At 39.9% G+C, this 12,977-nt stretch overlaps 1 protein-coding gene across 7 annotated transcripts in view; it reads right to left on the bottom strand.

The window, feature by feature from the left end:
* The window catches only part of ANKRD6 (ankyrin repeat domain 6), a 99,813-nt gene that overhangs the window by 40,632 nt on the left and 46,204 nt on the right, over positions 1–12,977 (bottom strand). For 6 of the 7 annotated variants that reach the window (XM_039343119.1, XM_039343123.1, XM_039343118.1 and 3 more), the window contains exon 2: positions 9,114–9,375. Coding sequence is in view for 2 of the 7 variants with exons in the window: in XM_039343124.1 (XP_039199058.1) it covers positions 9,114–9,233 (120 nt within the window). In the remaining 5 variants the exon portion in view is untranslated. Of the gene's footprint in view, positions 1–9,113; positions 9,376–9,690; positions 9,948–12,977 lie in introns of those variants that run through there. The other variant, XM_039343120.1, reaches the window with a different exon arrangement.

Below are 12,977 nucleotides of genomic sequence, written 5' to 3'. Positions count from 1 at the left end.
CATTTCTCCCCTAACAATAACCCTGTGAAATAGGTTGGGTTGAAGGTAATGATCTGAAGGTGGATTTGAACATCTGAAGTTTGCTCAACTTTCCTTAGGAGCCCCAAGCTGCTGATCTTTCTCTTGAAAGTCACTTGCCTTTTTGACAAGCTACCAAGTCTTATAGAAATAGTCTATGGAGATTCTCAGTCATCCAGGTCATGGTTATCCCAAAAATACTTTCTGAAGAACTGAAGAAGCTTCTTGGATGAGAAATGAAACATCGTCAAAGAAAAACAAAGAAAGTCCAGTTGCCTTCTGAAAAAAAGCACTTTTGGGACTTATAGAAATAGCTCTCTGCTGTAATTATTCTCTCTGCCCTGTCCATATCACACACAAAATGAGCCTATTTTTTTCCCTCGGCTATTGGAGACTTCAGTTATCCGGAAAGGAAGTCAAACCTGGAAGAAGTAATAGATATGGCCTAAGGCTGCCTATTTCAAATATAGGAGATGACATCATCAGGAAAGAGGAATAACACCTTAGTTTTGCCTCTTGACAGGCTCTAGGAAAAAAGTAATATGCTCCCCATTTTGCTCAAAGATGATGAGGGCATATCAGTTGTACAAGAGAGTATCAGTTGCACAAACTTTCAAAAGTGCAACCTACAACCAAGGCAGCATTAAAATTGGTAAAAGGGAAATGGAAAGAGAATTCTCTGGATGTTTGAACACTGGATGCTGGGGAAACTCTGTAAATAGGAAAGGGGAGAGAAGATTCACTGAAGCCAGAAGGCAATGAAAAATAATTGGAATAAAGCAAGAATTACTTGCAATGGGAAAATGAACTGCCTCAGAAGGTAGTTCTTATTTAGGGATTTAAATTGGGATGAGCAACTCTGTTGTTAAGCACAGCAGTCGCTAAGTGAAACCATGTCTGTGCCTAAGTTCTTACTTCAGTTTTCCTGTGCTTTACAACATGTGAAAGTTGTAAATGTGCAGTTTGATTGCAAAGTTACTTATTCATCAGTTTTGTAACTGAGAACAGTCACCGTTCAAGGCAGTGGCTTATTGAAGACTACCCATAGTTTGCAAAATCATAGCTGCTGCTACTGATGATGAAAACGCAGATATGTCTTTAAATTTTGTTTTAGACTGGAAGATATTGTTTGTGGATCATGACCTCTATGAGGAAACCAACATCTGTCTCAATGCAAGAATCTACATTAACGACAATCAGCTAACACAGCTGAATTACCAGATATAACTTCAAACCTTCCAGAAAGCTGGATAACTGAAAAGGAAGCTATTTAAGTTGGCAAATTGCAATACATATTACTATGTAGTTATAAAATGCCATTGTTGCGTGACCTATTTAAATTTTTTCATTAGCAATGGCATTTGTAAATATCCACAATTTTCTTGGGACTCTAAGTATCTTCATACCATCAATAGTTCCTCAGCACTAACAAGCTATTCTCCAAAGCGCCTGAAGGCAGGACAAGAAGCAACAGATGAAAACTAACCAAAGAGAGAAGCAACCTGGAACTAAGGAGAAATTTCCTGACAGTTAGAACAATTAACCAGTGGAACAACCTGCCTCCAGAAGCTGTGAATGCTCCAACACTGGAAGTCTTTAAGAAGAGACTGGATAGCCATTTGTCTGAAATGGTATAGAGCAGTGGTTCTCAACCTGTGGGTCGGGACCCCATTTGGGGTCGAACAACCATTTCACGGGGGGTCGCCAAACAATGCAGTCCGCCATTTTTTCCCCTTTTCCTTAGCTGTGCTCCTCCCTTTTATTCTATTGGCTTTTGAAAGCCAATAGAATAGACTCTTGAATAGAGTCTAATTCTATTGGCTTTCAAAAGCCAATTGGAATTGTCCAGGCTGTCTCTGCCCTGCTGAGCCCACCAAAAGTCCCATTCTGCAAATGGTGCTGCACCAGTTGAGTAGTCCTCGACTTACGACCAGTTGAGTAATCCTCGACTTATGACCGGTTGGGGGTCACGGCATTAAAAAGGTTGAGAACCACTGGTATAGAGTTTCCTGCCTCAGCAGGGGGTTAGACTAGATGACCTCCAACTTTATTATTATTAACATGAAAATGAACATGTTTTTCAGAACTATAAGAGTAAAATACCACCAGAGATTAACTGAAAGAGATTCTTATCAATAAAAATGCATAGTAACCCTATTTCTAACAAATATAGAATTCAGAAGAAGCTTAAGTATATGTCTGAACCTGCAGAATACTTCTTATGAAGTGTTTACCAGATTATACATACCTGAATTATCATTAAATCTAAACTTTCACCCTTGTTTTCTTCAACCTGCCTTGATTTAACAACCTCCAGTCAAGAAAAGAGAAGGCAGAAATCTTTTTTCAATCCTGGAAAGCTGAGACCACGATGTTATTAATGTCTGAAAGCCTATATGGATAGTGGTTGCTTCACCAAATAAAAACTCCCAAATGCTATAATATTAAAAAATATCACTCAGTTTTTTAAATAAAGATTAGATCCTATGAACAAAACAAACAAAAAAACCCATCAGACAATGTTATTTTTATTAATTTTTCTCTCTTTGCAAAATTTTCTGTCCTTTTGAAAATCTGCTTCAGAAGCTTGGGGAAATTCCAGAGTGCTGTTGGAGACGGTGCCAGGGTGCTCCAGGGAAAGATAAAGCTGGCAAAAATAAAATAAAAGCTTTTCCATCTCCATCAACAAGGGTATTATGAGCAAAAATGAGATTTCCAGGGAAGAAACAGTGAAAGCTCTGTGAAAAGCAGAACTGACAACTATGGCGGAATGAAGAGATAGCAAGTAGGCCAGATCTTCAGTCATTCCTCTCCAAATAAGAAGAGGACATGAGATCACCCACAAGTGCTCCAGACAGCTGCTCTTCATGAGGAGACTGCAAGATTTATCACACACAAGGCTAATGCAAAGCCAAGAATAGTGGCAAATTCCCTGAAACTGAAGGCTCCAGGCCTCTGTCTTCAGGTCCAGGCTCGGCACTGCTACAGGGTTGAGGTGGCCTACATCAGAGGGCAGATAGGTGGCATTTCTCAATGGCAGAAGGAGCACTAGGGCTAAAGTCAAGACCTGAGGTAATGGCAGCTGATTGAGACTGGGCCTCTACTTCAAACCCACAGTACTGGGGCCAAGTGCCACTGTGCAGGGCAGCCTAGAGAGAGGAAGAGATGGGGAGCTGCAGCACCCCCACAGTAATAAGAGTGAACACGTTACCAAGCAGCCTAATTTTTATCATGACCACAGGACACTGCAACAACTGTAATTTTGGGTACAAGTTGTAATTCCCTTTGTTTAGCAGTGTCATAATTTTGAAGTCAGTGAATGAATGGACATAAGTTGAGGGGTATCTGCATTTGTTCAGAATGTCCACTAAGTGTTATTGGACATTCTATGAAAGTGTGCTATAGGTTGGCAACTTGTATGTATCACGTGCTCCAAAGGCAAGATGTTCTGGTTTGCCAAAAGAAAATTATGCAAGCAATTATCAGGTAGATTCACATATCAACCTGTCTGGTCATAACACTAAACTAGCCTTCTCAAACTTTGGTACCTTCCTGCTGTATGACTTCAACTTTGGAACACCTTAAAGAGTCCCAGACTACCAATCTGTAAGGACTTTAGGTGAAAATATGGGGAAGGCTTATGCACTTTCAAATTCTCCTTAAGGGTCAGCTTTCAATTGCTTTAAAGTCTTAGCTATGCTTAGTCTTTCCCACAGATTGGGAAAACAAGTTTATGTAAAATTTGGACATTACCATCCACTGAAATTTGTTATGAAGAGATGTGAACATTTCCAATTGCTCCTTGAACACAAACATTGGTGGGGAACCCAAGGCTTGTTCACATAATACTAAACACTAGTATTGCATACAAAAGTGTAGTAGTATAACCAAGTGAAGCTCTCAGGTGTGAGAAGATGATCTCAGGTAGCAATTTTCCAGCAATTCCCTGCAAATCTCCTCAGATATTTCACACTAGGACAGGCATGTCAAACTCATGACGTCACATGACGTCGCGCAATGTATCGGGACTGTTTTGCCATTGCCGGCAATGGGGTGGGCATGGCTTCCACGAGATGCGTCCGGCCCGTGGGCCAGCAGTTTGACACCCCTGCACTAGGAGAATGCAGTATGACCTTTCTTAGTTTTCTCCTTGCCTCAGTTTTGGCAAAGGATATCATTCTGTCACCAGCGCTGACATATTTTTTCCAGCAGAGGTCAGAGGTTATGAAGTCTTTTTGTTTTCTTTTCTTTTCCTACCAGCTTGGCAGCAGGACATCTGGCAGGGCACTGCTCTTTTACAGACACATATTATAATTTCACTTCCCAGACTCTTCTGTTTAAAGTCAATGTCTTGCAAAGAAGATTTAATCTTGGGGGGGGGCAAGGCAGGGTGGAGGTTGGTTCAGCCATCTGATGGACAGAGACCTGCATGGTACTGCATGGTAGGAGAGAGCAGAGGTGATGCTATATGTACTTTTCAGGGCAGGGGGGCGCAAATACTTTCCTTAGAAGAAAGCTTAAGATTACTTGGGACCCTGAGGTTAGAAAAAAAAGATGATCACAAAAGGAAAATAATTGAATTATATAAAGTCATGCATAGCACGGACAGTGCAGATAGGGAATTTTTTTCCCTCTCGAAATATCAGGAATTGTCATTAGGTCATTTAGTGAAGCTGATGGGCAGGAGATTTGAATAGACAAGAAAGGAAATGCGGGTTCACTTAAGGCCAAAATTGGGACCAGAATTTCCGCTACTAAGCAAGGGGGTCGTTAACTGAGGCACACCCAATTTTATAATCTTTTTTGCCACGGTTGTTAAACAAACCTTGCTGCTGTTAAGTGAATCACATGGTTGTTAAGCGAATCTGGCTTCCCCCATTGACTTTGCTTGTTGGAAGTCAGCCAGGAAGATTGTAAATAATGATCACATGACCCCAGGACACTGCAACCATCACAAATATATGTCTGTTGCCAAGCATCTGAATTTTGATTTACCTGACTGTGGGGATGCTACAACGGTTGTAAGTGTGTAAGCTGCTTTTTTTTTTTAGTGCCTTTTAAACATTGAACAGCCACTAAATGAATGACTGTAAGTCAAGGACTACTGTATGTCTTCACCTAGCATATAATTAACCTGTGAAAATCATTACCACAAAGATATAGAAATGGCCAAAGATGGTTTGATGTTGTGGTGGTTATGGTGTTGTGCTAAGACTGGGGAGATCCAGGTTCAAGACTGCTCTCAGCCATGGAAATTCATTGAGTGATTTGGGGCCAGAGTTGTAAGAAAACCAGGCAGGAAAAGATGTCTCCATCTCCTGCTTAGGAGCACTCTAGAACAGAGGTCCCCAACCTTTTGGATACCAGGGACCAGTTCCGTGGAGAAAGGTTTTTCCACAGACCAGAGAGTGCATGGTTTTGTGTGCTGCCTGCATGCCATGGATGGGGCTTTGCTTGTTTGTGTGGACCGGTTGCTGGCATGCTATGGACCGGTACTCGTCCACAGACCGGGGGTTGGGGACCCCTGCTCTAGAAGGAACTGGTCGGCCACTGTAAGAAACAAAATGCTGGATAAAAATGGACCTTGACCTGATCCACCAGGCCAATTCTTACGTTCTTTCCTAGGCCAGTTTTAAATGGAACTGGTAGAAGAGCAGAAGTTTGCCATTTAAAGGGTGAAAAAGTCTAATACAATTCTATTAGAAATGTAGCTGATATATCTTGGGTGAAAGACACTTTATTCTGATACTTAACAAGAAGTACCAAATAGAATGTTATGTTGTTTTTATTTATATTAATCGCATGGAATATCACTCTTACTTGTGGAATCGCCCTATTTATAAAAGGCCATTGGGCTGCTGTCATGGAAAGTAAACAAAGAACTCCACGCAAATTGAATTCACTCCCACAGAAACAAAAAGATTTTTAGATTCAGCAAAAAATAGCTTTTTACAAAACAACTTCCATTTAGATCACCAATAAAATTAAATCAAATTATTTCCCAGTCTCCTTTTTATACAGTATTTCAATAGGTAAGATTTTCAGCTCCTGAGCAGAGACAGTGTGATAAAGAAAGGGACATCCTTGGGAGACCCAGCACAGGCCACACACACACACACACACACACACAGTCTCTCAATTCAAGGGGTGAAATCCTGCTTGGATTTCAGCAGGGAGGATTTTCAGCTCCTGATCAGAGCCTCCTAGGGTCTCCCCCCCCCCAAGGCACCTTGCACTCCTTATCTGGGGCTCCATCTGCTTAACCACCCACATAATCCCTAAACAATCACAATCAGGTGTGCTGGAATTGCTATCATTGAGCAAAGCACTTGTGTGACATCTCACTTAGCAACTGCTTTGCTCAACAACCAAGATTCCAGTCCAATTGTGGTTGTAAGTCGAAGTACTGAGCTGAATAGCATATGAAGCACAACATCTAAAAGATTATCCTGTTTTAAAACAGGACTGCAATAATTACCCGTTTTCACCATTCATGGCATCCCCTGCCAAATATTGGTGGAACCAACTGTTCTGCCCTTTATTTTCCAGCTTTGCATCTATGATGACTGGGAAAGCTAGCATCTTGACTCTTGTATGGGTTTAAATTATGCACTGCACGTCTTAAAATTACTGTAATTAGGTGTTATTGAAGTACAAAGCTAACTGCAACGAAACCAACAAATGCAAAAATGTCTACGCCCGCATCCAGCCACTATTCCAAACAATTCTAGGAAACAGAAGGTTTCAAAAGTCAATTTTACAATTTCAGCTGAACCCAAATACAAAAAATGTTTAATGAGTTATTTCAAAGAACTCTGATACCGTGTTTTCGCGAAAATAAGCCCTACCCCCAAAATAAGCCCTAATTTTGGGGCGATGCACACACCTAAACATCAAGCTAGGGCGGGAGTGGTAAGCTGCACCCACTTACCTCAATGGTAGGCCTGCTGCAGCCAGGCCTCCCACACCCCGACACCTGTTGCACCATTGCCCAAATTCTTCTATGGCCGCTTGCGGATGCATGGCTCATCGCGCCAGTTGTGCTGGTGCCGCTGCTTAGGGCAGGAGGCTGCACAGCATTTTGGGCTGGTGTCACTGCTCATCGCAGGGGCCCATGCAGTATTTTGGGCCCGTCTGCTGCTCGTGGAAGGCCACACAGTGCTTTGGGCCAGTGTGGCTACTCGCAGCAGGAGGCCATGTGGGGCTTCGGGCCAGTGCCACCATTTGCACACGTCACAACACAACACACTGCACAGCCTCCTGCCGCGAGGGCGGCATTGCCATGAGCAGCGCCACATGGCATGCAGCCGCAAGTGGCGGCACCGCCCTGAAGTACCAAGCAGCCTCCCGCCACAAGGATGGCAGCGGCCTGAAACACCAGCGAAACGTGATGTCTGGCCACAAGCAGTGGCAAGCAGCGGCTGAAAAAGTCAAGCTGTGGCATGACAGGTGTCGGGGCATAGGAGGCCTGCCTCTGCCGGTCCTAAAGTAAGACATCCCCTGAAAATAAGACCTGGTGCCTCTTTTGGAGGCACAAAAAATATAAGACTGGGTCTTATTTTCATGGAAACATGATACATTCTGTCTGTAAACCAATTCTTGATCCACCATACAGTTCATTTTATTTTCCTAAACTAAGACAGTGTCTTAGCTGAGGTAGGTCCTTACAGACAGACTCCCCCCCCCCAACTTTCACTTATAATGTCATTTCAATACTTTACTCTAAGGTAAACACAGACATACTGCTAAACATGTACACCTAACAATGAACTGTAGTCAATCATCTCTTACTGGTAAGCTTATTTATATAATACTGAGGAATACAAACACATTTGTGTTTGCTTTGCATTCTGCCTTTTTTTTTTTTTAGATATACACCTACTACTTTAATGTCTACAAATCCGAGTTGTGATGCACCAGCCCAAGAAACTATCAAAAGAAGTAGAATACACATATATAAATGAAGGAAGGAAAGAAGGTGAAGAAACATAAGAAGAGAGAGGAAAATAATTTCTTTTCACTGGCAGATAGCAGAAGCCATTCTTAAATTTATAGATAAGTGAGCCATCAGTTCTTCTCTCTTTTGGGTGTGTGTGTGTGTGTGTGTGTGTGTGTGTGTGTTAAAACTGACAGTGTTGTCAGAATGTGGTTCCCTGATCTTATTTAGAACTTGTTTTGTTCAGAGGAAGAAACTGCATGCAACTTTGATTCCTTATCTACATTTTCCTGATCATTGTGGTATCTGGAGTGAAGCACAAAAACCTGGCAATCAAGTCAGATCACAGCTACTTTCCCAGTTTACAGGCTGAGATCCTTTCAGAACAGAATCAGCAAGGAGTTGCTTGTCAATTGTGTCTCTTTGAACAACATCAGAGGAATAAATCCTTCTCCCGAGAAAGATGAAGACAACTGAGAATTTGGGGGCTTTTTGTTTTTTAACAGTCCCCCATTTTTAAGCTTCATGGTTGCAAAAAAAATCTTATCTGAAGCTAAATTTTGATGGCACTCAATGGACTAGTTCGAGGTTTTGTAAGTCTGATTCACTACTTTAAAATCTTCATTTGGAGAATTAGTAGAATGGGCACAACATACAATACACTACAAGCATTCAACATGGTCTCAGCCATTTGAAACTATGAAATACATGATGTAGCACCTGTTGTTCCCCCCAAAATGCTTTCCTCCTTCTAAAGTGTATTTAATCCCACCTCCATTTCTCCATCTCAGGAAACCCCCAAAGGACCTTGGTTCAATTTGTCCCCAGCCTCCACTTCACCGCACTCAATCTTGCCAACACAAATGCAAAATCTGCTTTGAAAACTGCACATTTTATTAGCCAAAGCATTTTGCTTCTTCCCCTTTCAGAGGGGAAAAAAAAAACAGCAGAAGAGAAGGAAAATTATTTGACACCTAAATGCAACTGCAGAATGAAAAAAAAAAAAAACAACCCACACACCCATCCATCCATACCAGTCTCTGGAACAATTCCACTTTCAAAAGCCAGAAGACATTTATCACAGGAGGAAAAAAAAAATACTTTGGGAGTAAGCTTAGCTCTCAGTGAATTTGTAAGGAGTTTTTTTTTCTCTTGTTACCTTGGTAACAGCTACCTTGGCACCCTTGTTGATAAGCTGCACCACATTATCCACTTGCCCTTTGTAGGCAGCTATGAGAAGGCGTTCTGAAAGGACGGCGATCACATCCTGCTGGCTCATGAATTAGGGAAGAATGGCTTTCGGAACAAGTTTCTTCAATCCAAAACAAAAGATTCACATCAGTCCGGGCACAGAGGGACCCCAGCATGGGAGAAGGTTGGTCTGTTGCTAAGCCATCTTCTGCATCTGTGCATTGGAGCAGCTGGAGAGGGAGAAACGAAATACACAGTCAACACATCTTGTAAACAAAAGAGAGCAGTAGCAGCAGCAGCAGCAGCAGCAATTCCTTCCCCCCCCCCAAAAAAAAACCTGAAAAGGAGAAAGGAGTGGCGAAGTAAGCAGCAAAGATTACAAAGCTAGAAACCAAACACAGCCAAACTACAGGGAGGGGAGAGATTTTTGATCAGCTCCTCAGCAATTCGCACATTTAATAAGAATTACAGTCATTAGAGTACACCCAGAGTAGTATATTCTAACCCTCTGCAGAGCATAGACTCAGGACTTTCTGGTAACCAACCTCTATTTTGTAGACCCTTCAGGATGCCCATTTGCAAGCCTGACCACCTCTTCACAGCCTTTCTGTTACAAGATAGCAGCGCTGAATCTCCTTCTCTTATTGAGATGCTCATTTTCACAAAATACTACCTCCCGGGTGTGGGTGTGTATCCACCAGTCACCCATGCCCAAATTTCTTCCAGCTATAATTTTGTGAGGTTTTAAGCATATCATAAATCCCACTCAGACTGTGCTCTTGAACAACTCAGCCCCACTGTATGTCTCCAAACTGTCAGACTTCATCCTTCAGGAGCAGAGATTTAAAGAGCAAAAAAAAAAAAAAAAAAAAAAAACAACCCAAAAAAACTCCACTGAAAGATGCTTCACACAAGAAACTCCCACTATTTGTGTATGTGAAAAGTACATTCTTTAACTTAGATCAAAAAACTGTCCTTTCAGATTAACAAAAAAATGCCAGCTTCTTTGGTGGAACATTTGAGGTCCAAACTGCTCATGCACCAAATTAAAATGAGAGAACAGTCTGTACTTCTTCAGAGTGAATGAATCACATTTTTATATTCCCCTTCCTAAACCAAAAGAGGGAGGAACGTGCATTTGCTATCAAAAACTAGCCAAAAAAACCCCTCAAAAAACAAGCAAGGTAGAACACTTTCCCCCTGATATTACACAGCTCTTAAAACTTTTTAGGATTACTTTCCTTTTGTAGTGGGAACATTAAAATAATAGTCACAAAATAGGCTTTGGTGAATAAGTTTCTTATCAGCTTGCCATATTGTGTGTGTTTATCACCTTGAATTATTTACAAAAATAATAAAGGCAGGATATAAGTAAGATAAATAAATAAAAATAAGTGAAATCCATAATCTTGACTCAAATCCAGCATTCTTCCAGGAAATGTTACAGATCCATCAAGGAATAAAGATACATTTTAAATTTGCATTTGTGTATCCTGCAAAATAATAAAAAAGACTATCTTGACCCTCTCCTAAGCTGGCTAGTTTTCTTGAAGTAAAAATGCTAGGGTTTTTTCCATGTTATTGTTGGCAGCTTATGTCTGTTTGTGTCTGCAATTTTTCTGCTAGTGATATTTGGAGGTTTGAACTAGGAAAACGTCTGAACTACTTTTTAACATGTTCAAAAGCTACATCCACACATCCAGCCTGAAACCTTGCCACTCTAAGTCTTGCTCTTATCATAGTGTGCCTTTACCACACATCCACAACAGCTCCTTGTTGCACTGCTGCTTGCGCAACCTGCAACATACCAAGGGCCCTGATAGGTAACTCTCTCAAATGAATTTCCTGTCCTGATCAACTTCACCCAGTACATCAAAACTCTGGTTTGTATTTCCCTTTACATCTTTAACTGGTGAACTTAAAATAAAAAGAAAAACTTTGTAATTATTGATCAATGAAAGGGCAGCAATGGAAAGGGTTTTTTTAATATATCTCTTGGCTGCCATCTACTTGCTGTCTTTTTTTTTTTTTTTTTTTTTTTTTTTTATTGAAATTTTTCAAAAGTTTTACAAATAAAAATCCACCCCCCCCCTCCCCAACCCCCCCACCCCCCCCCGACTTCCCAGAACTGGATATAGGATTATTTAACAAATTTTTTAAAAATAACATTTACAATTTATAAAATAGTTAATAATAATGATTAAAAATCACAATAATAATATATATAATAATAATATGCATAACATAAACTTTAAAATAAGTAATATATACTAAGAAAAAAAAAAAAAAAAAAAAATAAAAAAATGAAAAAAAGAAAAGAGAGAGAGAAAGAAAAAGGAAGAAAATAGACGAAAAATATATATGAATAATAATACATAAAAATTATATATATATAAAAAGGAAAAAGAAGAAAGAAAGAAAGAAATAGCATTCATTACAAATTATGAGAAAGCTAAATAATATTTTTCCATATCCAAATTATATTGTATGAAATTTATCCATTTTTCCCATACCGCAAAAAATTTTTCTTGAGATTGCTCCTTTAAGAAAGCCGAAATCTTTGCCATTTCTGCCAAATACGAAACTTTATAAAACCATTCTTGTAAAGTAGGCAAAGATTCCTTCTTCCAATATTGTCCTATTAATAGCCTAGCGGCTGTAATCAAATTTAACATCAATGTAACCTCTTTAGCATCACAGTCAATAACAATACCTAATAAAAATAATTGCGGCGTAAATTTTACCCTCCTTTTAAAAATTCTTTGAATATTCCACCATATCTTAATCCAAAAAGCTTTTATATGTTTACAGGTCCACCAAATATGATAATAGGTAGCATCCAAGTATCCACATCTCCAACATTTCGGCTGTAGATTAGGGTACATAATGGACATTTTCTTTGGGTCAAGGTGCCATCTATAAAACATCTTATAAAAATTCTCTCTTAAATTTTGCGCTTGTGTGAATTTAACATTTCTTATCCAAATAAGTTCCCAAATATCCATTGAAATCGTTTCACCAATATTCTGTGCCCATTTAATCATACAATCTTTAACTAATTCAGGTTCTGAATCTAATTCCACTAAAACCCCATAAACTCTCTTAATATGGGTTGGCCTTTGGTCTCTTACTTCTTTTAAAAAAATTCCATCTTCTCTAAGCCAGCCCATTTTACCATCCATCTTCCATCTATCCACTATTTGTCTATATTGGAACCATGAATAAGTTAAATTTTCATGTGTTAATTCTTCCAAAGATTTTAACTGACAGTCTTGGCCATCCCATCTTAGTAACTGTGCGTAAGAGACCTTATCCATATTTACCCCTTTCCTTATACCTTCTATGGCATGCCGAGGTATAGCCCATAATGGTATTTTGAAGTCACTTTTATAATACTTTCTCCACACTCTTAACAAAGAGATTCTTATAATATGAGACTTAAAAACCCAATCCACTTTTTTATTAAATATTAAATAGGCATGCCATCCAAAAAGTAGGTCCCAGCCTTCCAAATGAAGTATACTTGCTGTCTTTTGAAACCTGTGTGCCAAGGAAAACCAAGATGCAGCCAGCAGATAAATTTACAGGATTTGGCAAAAAGGGACTGGTATGAGAGCTGTACCCTACCAATGTTACATGAAAAAAAAAAGAAATGAGGACTTAAGACTTTCCAAACCACCTTGCAGCACATGCACAAGATCAAGTCTTTGCAATTATGTCAGAAATGGAATAATCCATTTCAGGGCATCACAATCATTTTCAAAAGAGAAACAAAATGAAAAGGTGACTGCAGAAGTCAGGATTCAGAATGTCCTCACACTCCAATATTTCT

The sequence above is a fragment of the Crotalus tigris genome, unplaced genomic scaffold, assembly GCF_016545835.1.
Source record: "Crotalus tigris isolate CLP2741 ecotype Arizona unplaced genomic scaffold, ASM1654583v1 scf7180000017833.3397121, whole genome shotgun sequence".
NCBI lineage: Eukaryota > Metazoa > Chordata > Lepidosauria > Squamata > Viperidae > Crotalus > Crotalus tigris.
This window is presented reverse-complemented; position numbering and strand designations above follow the sequence as displayed.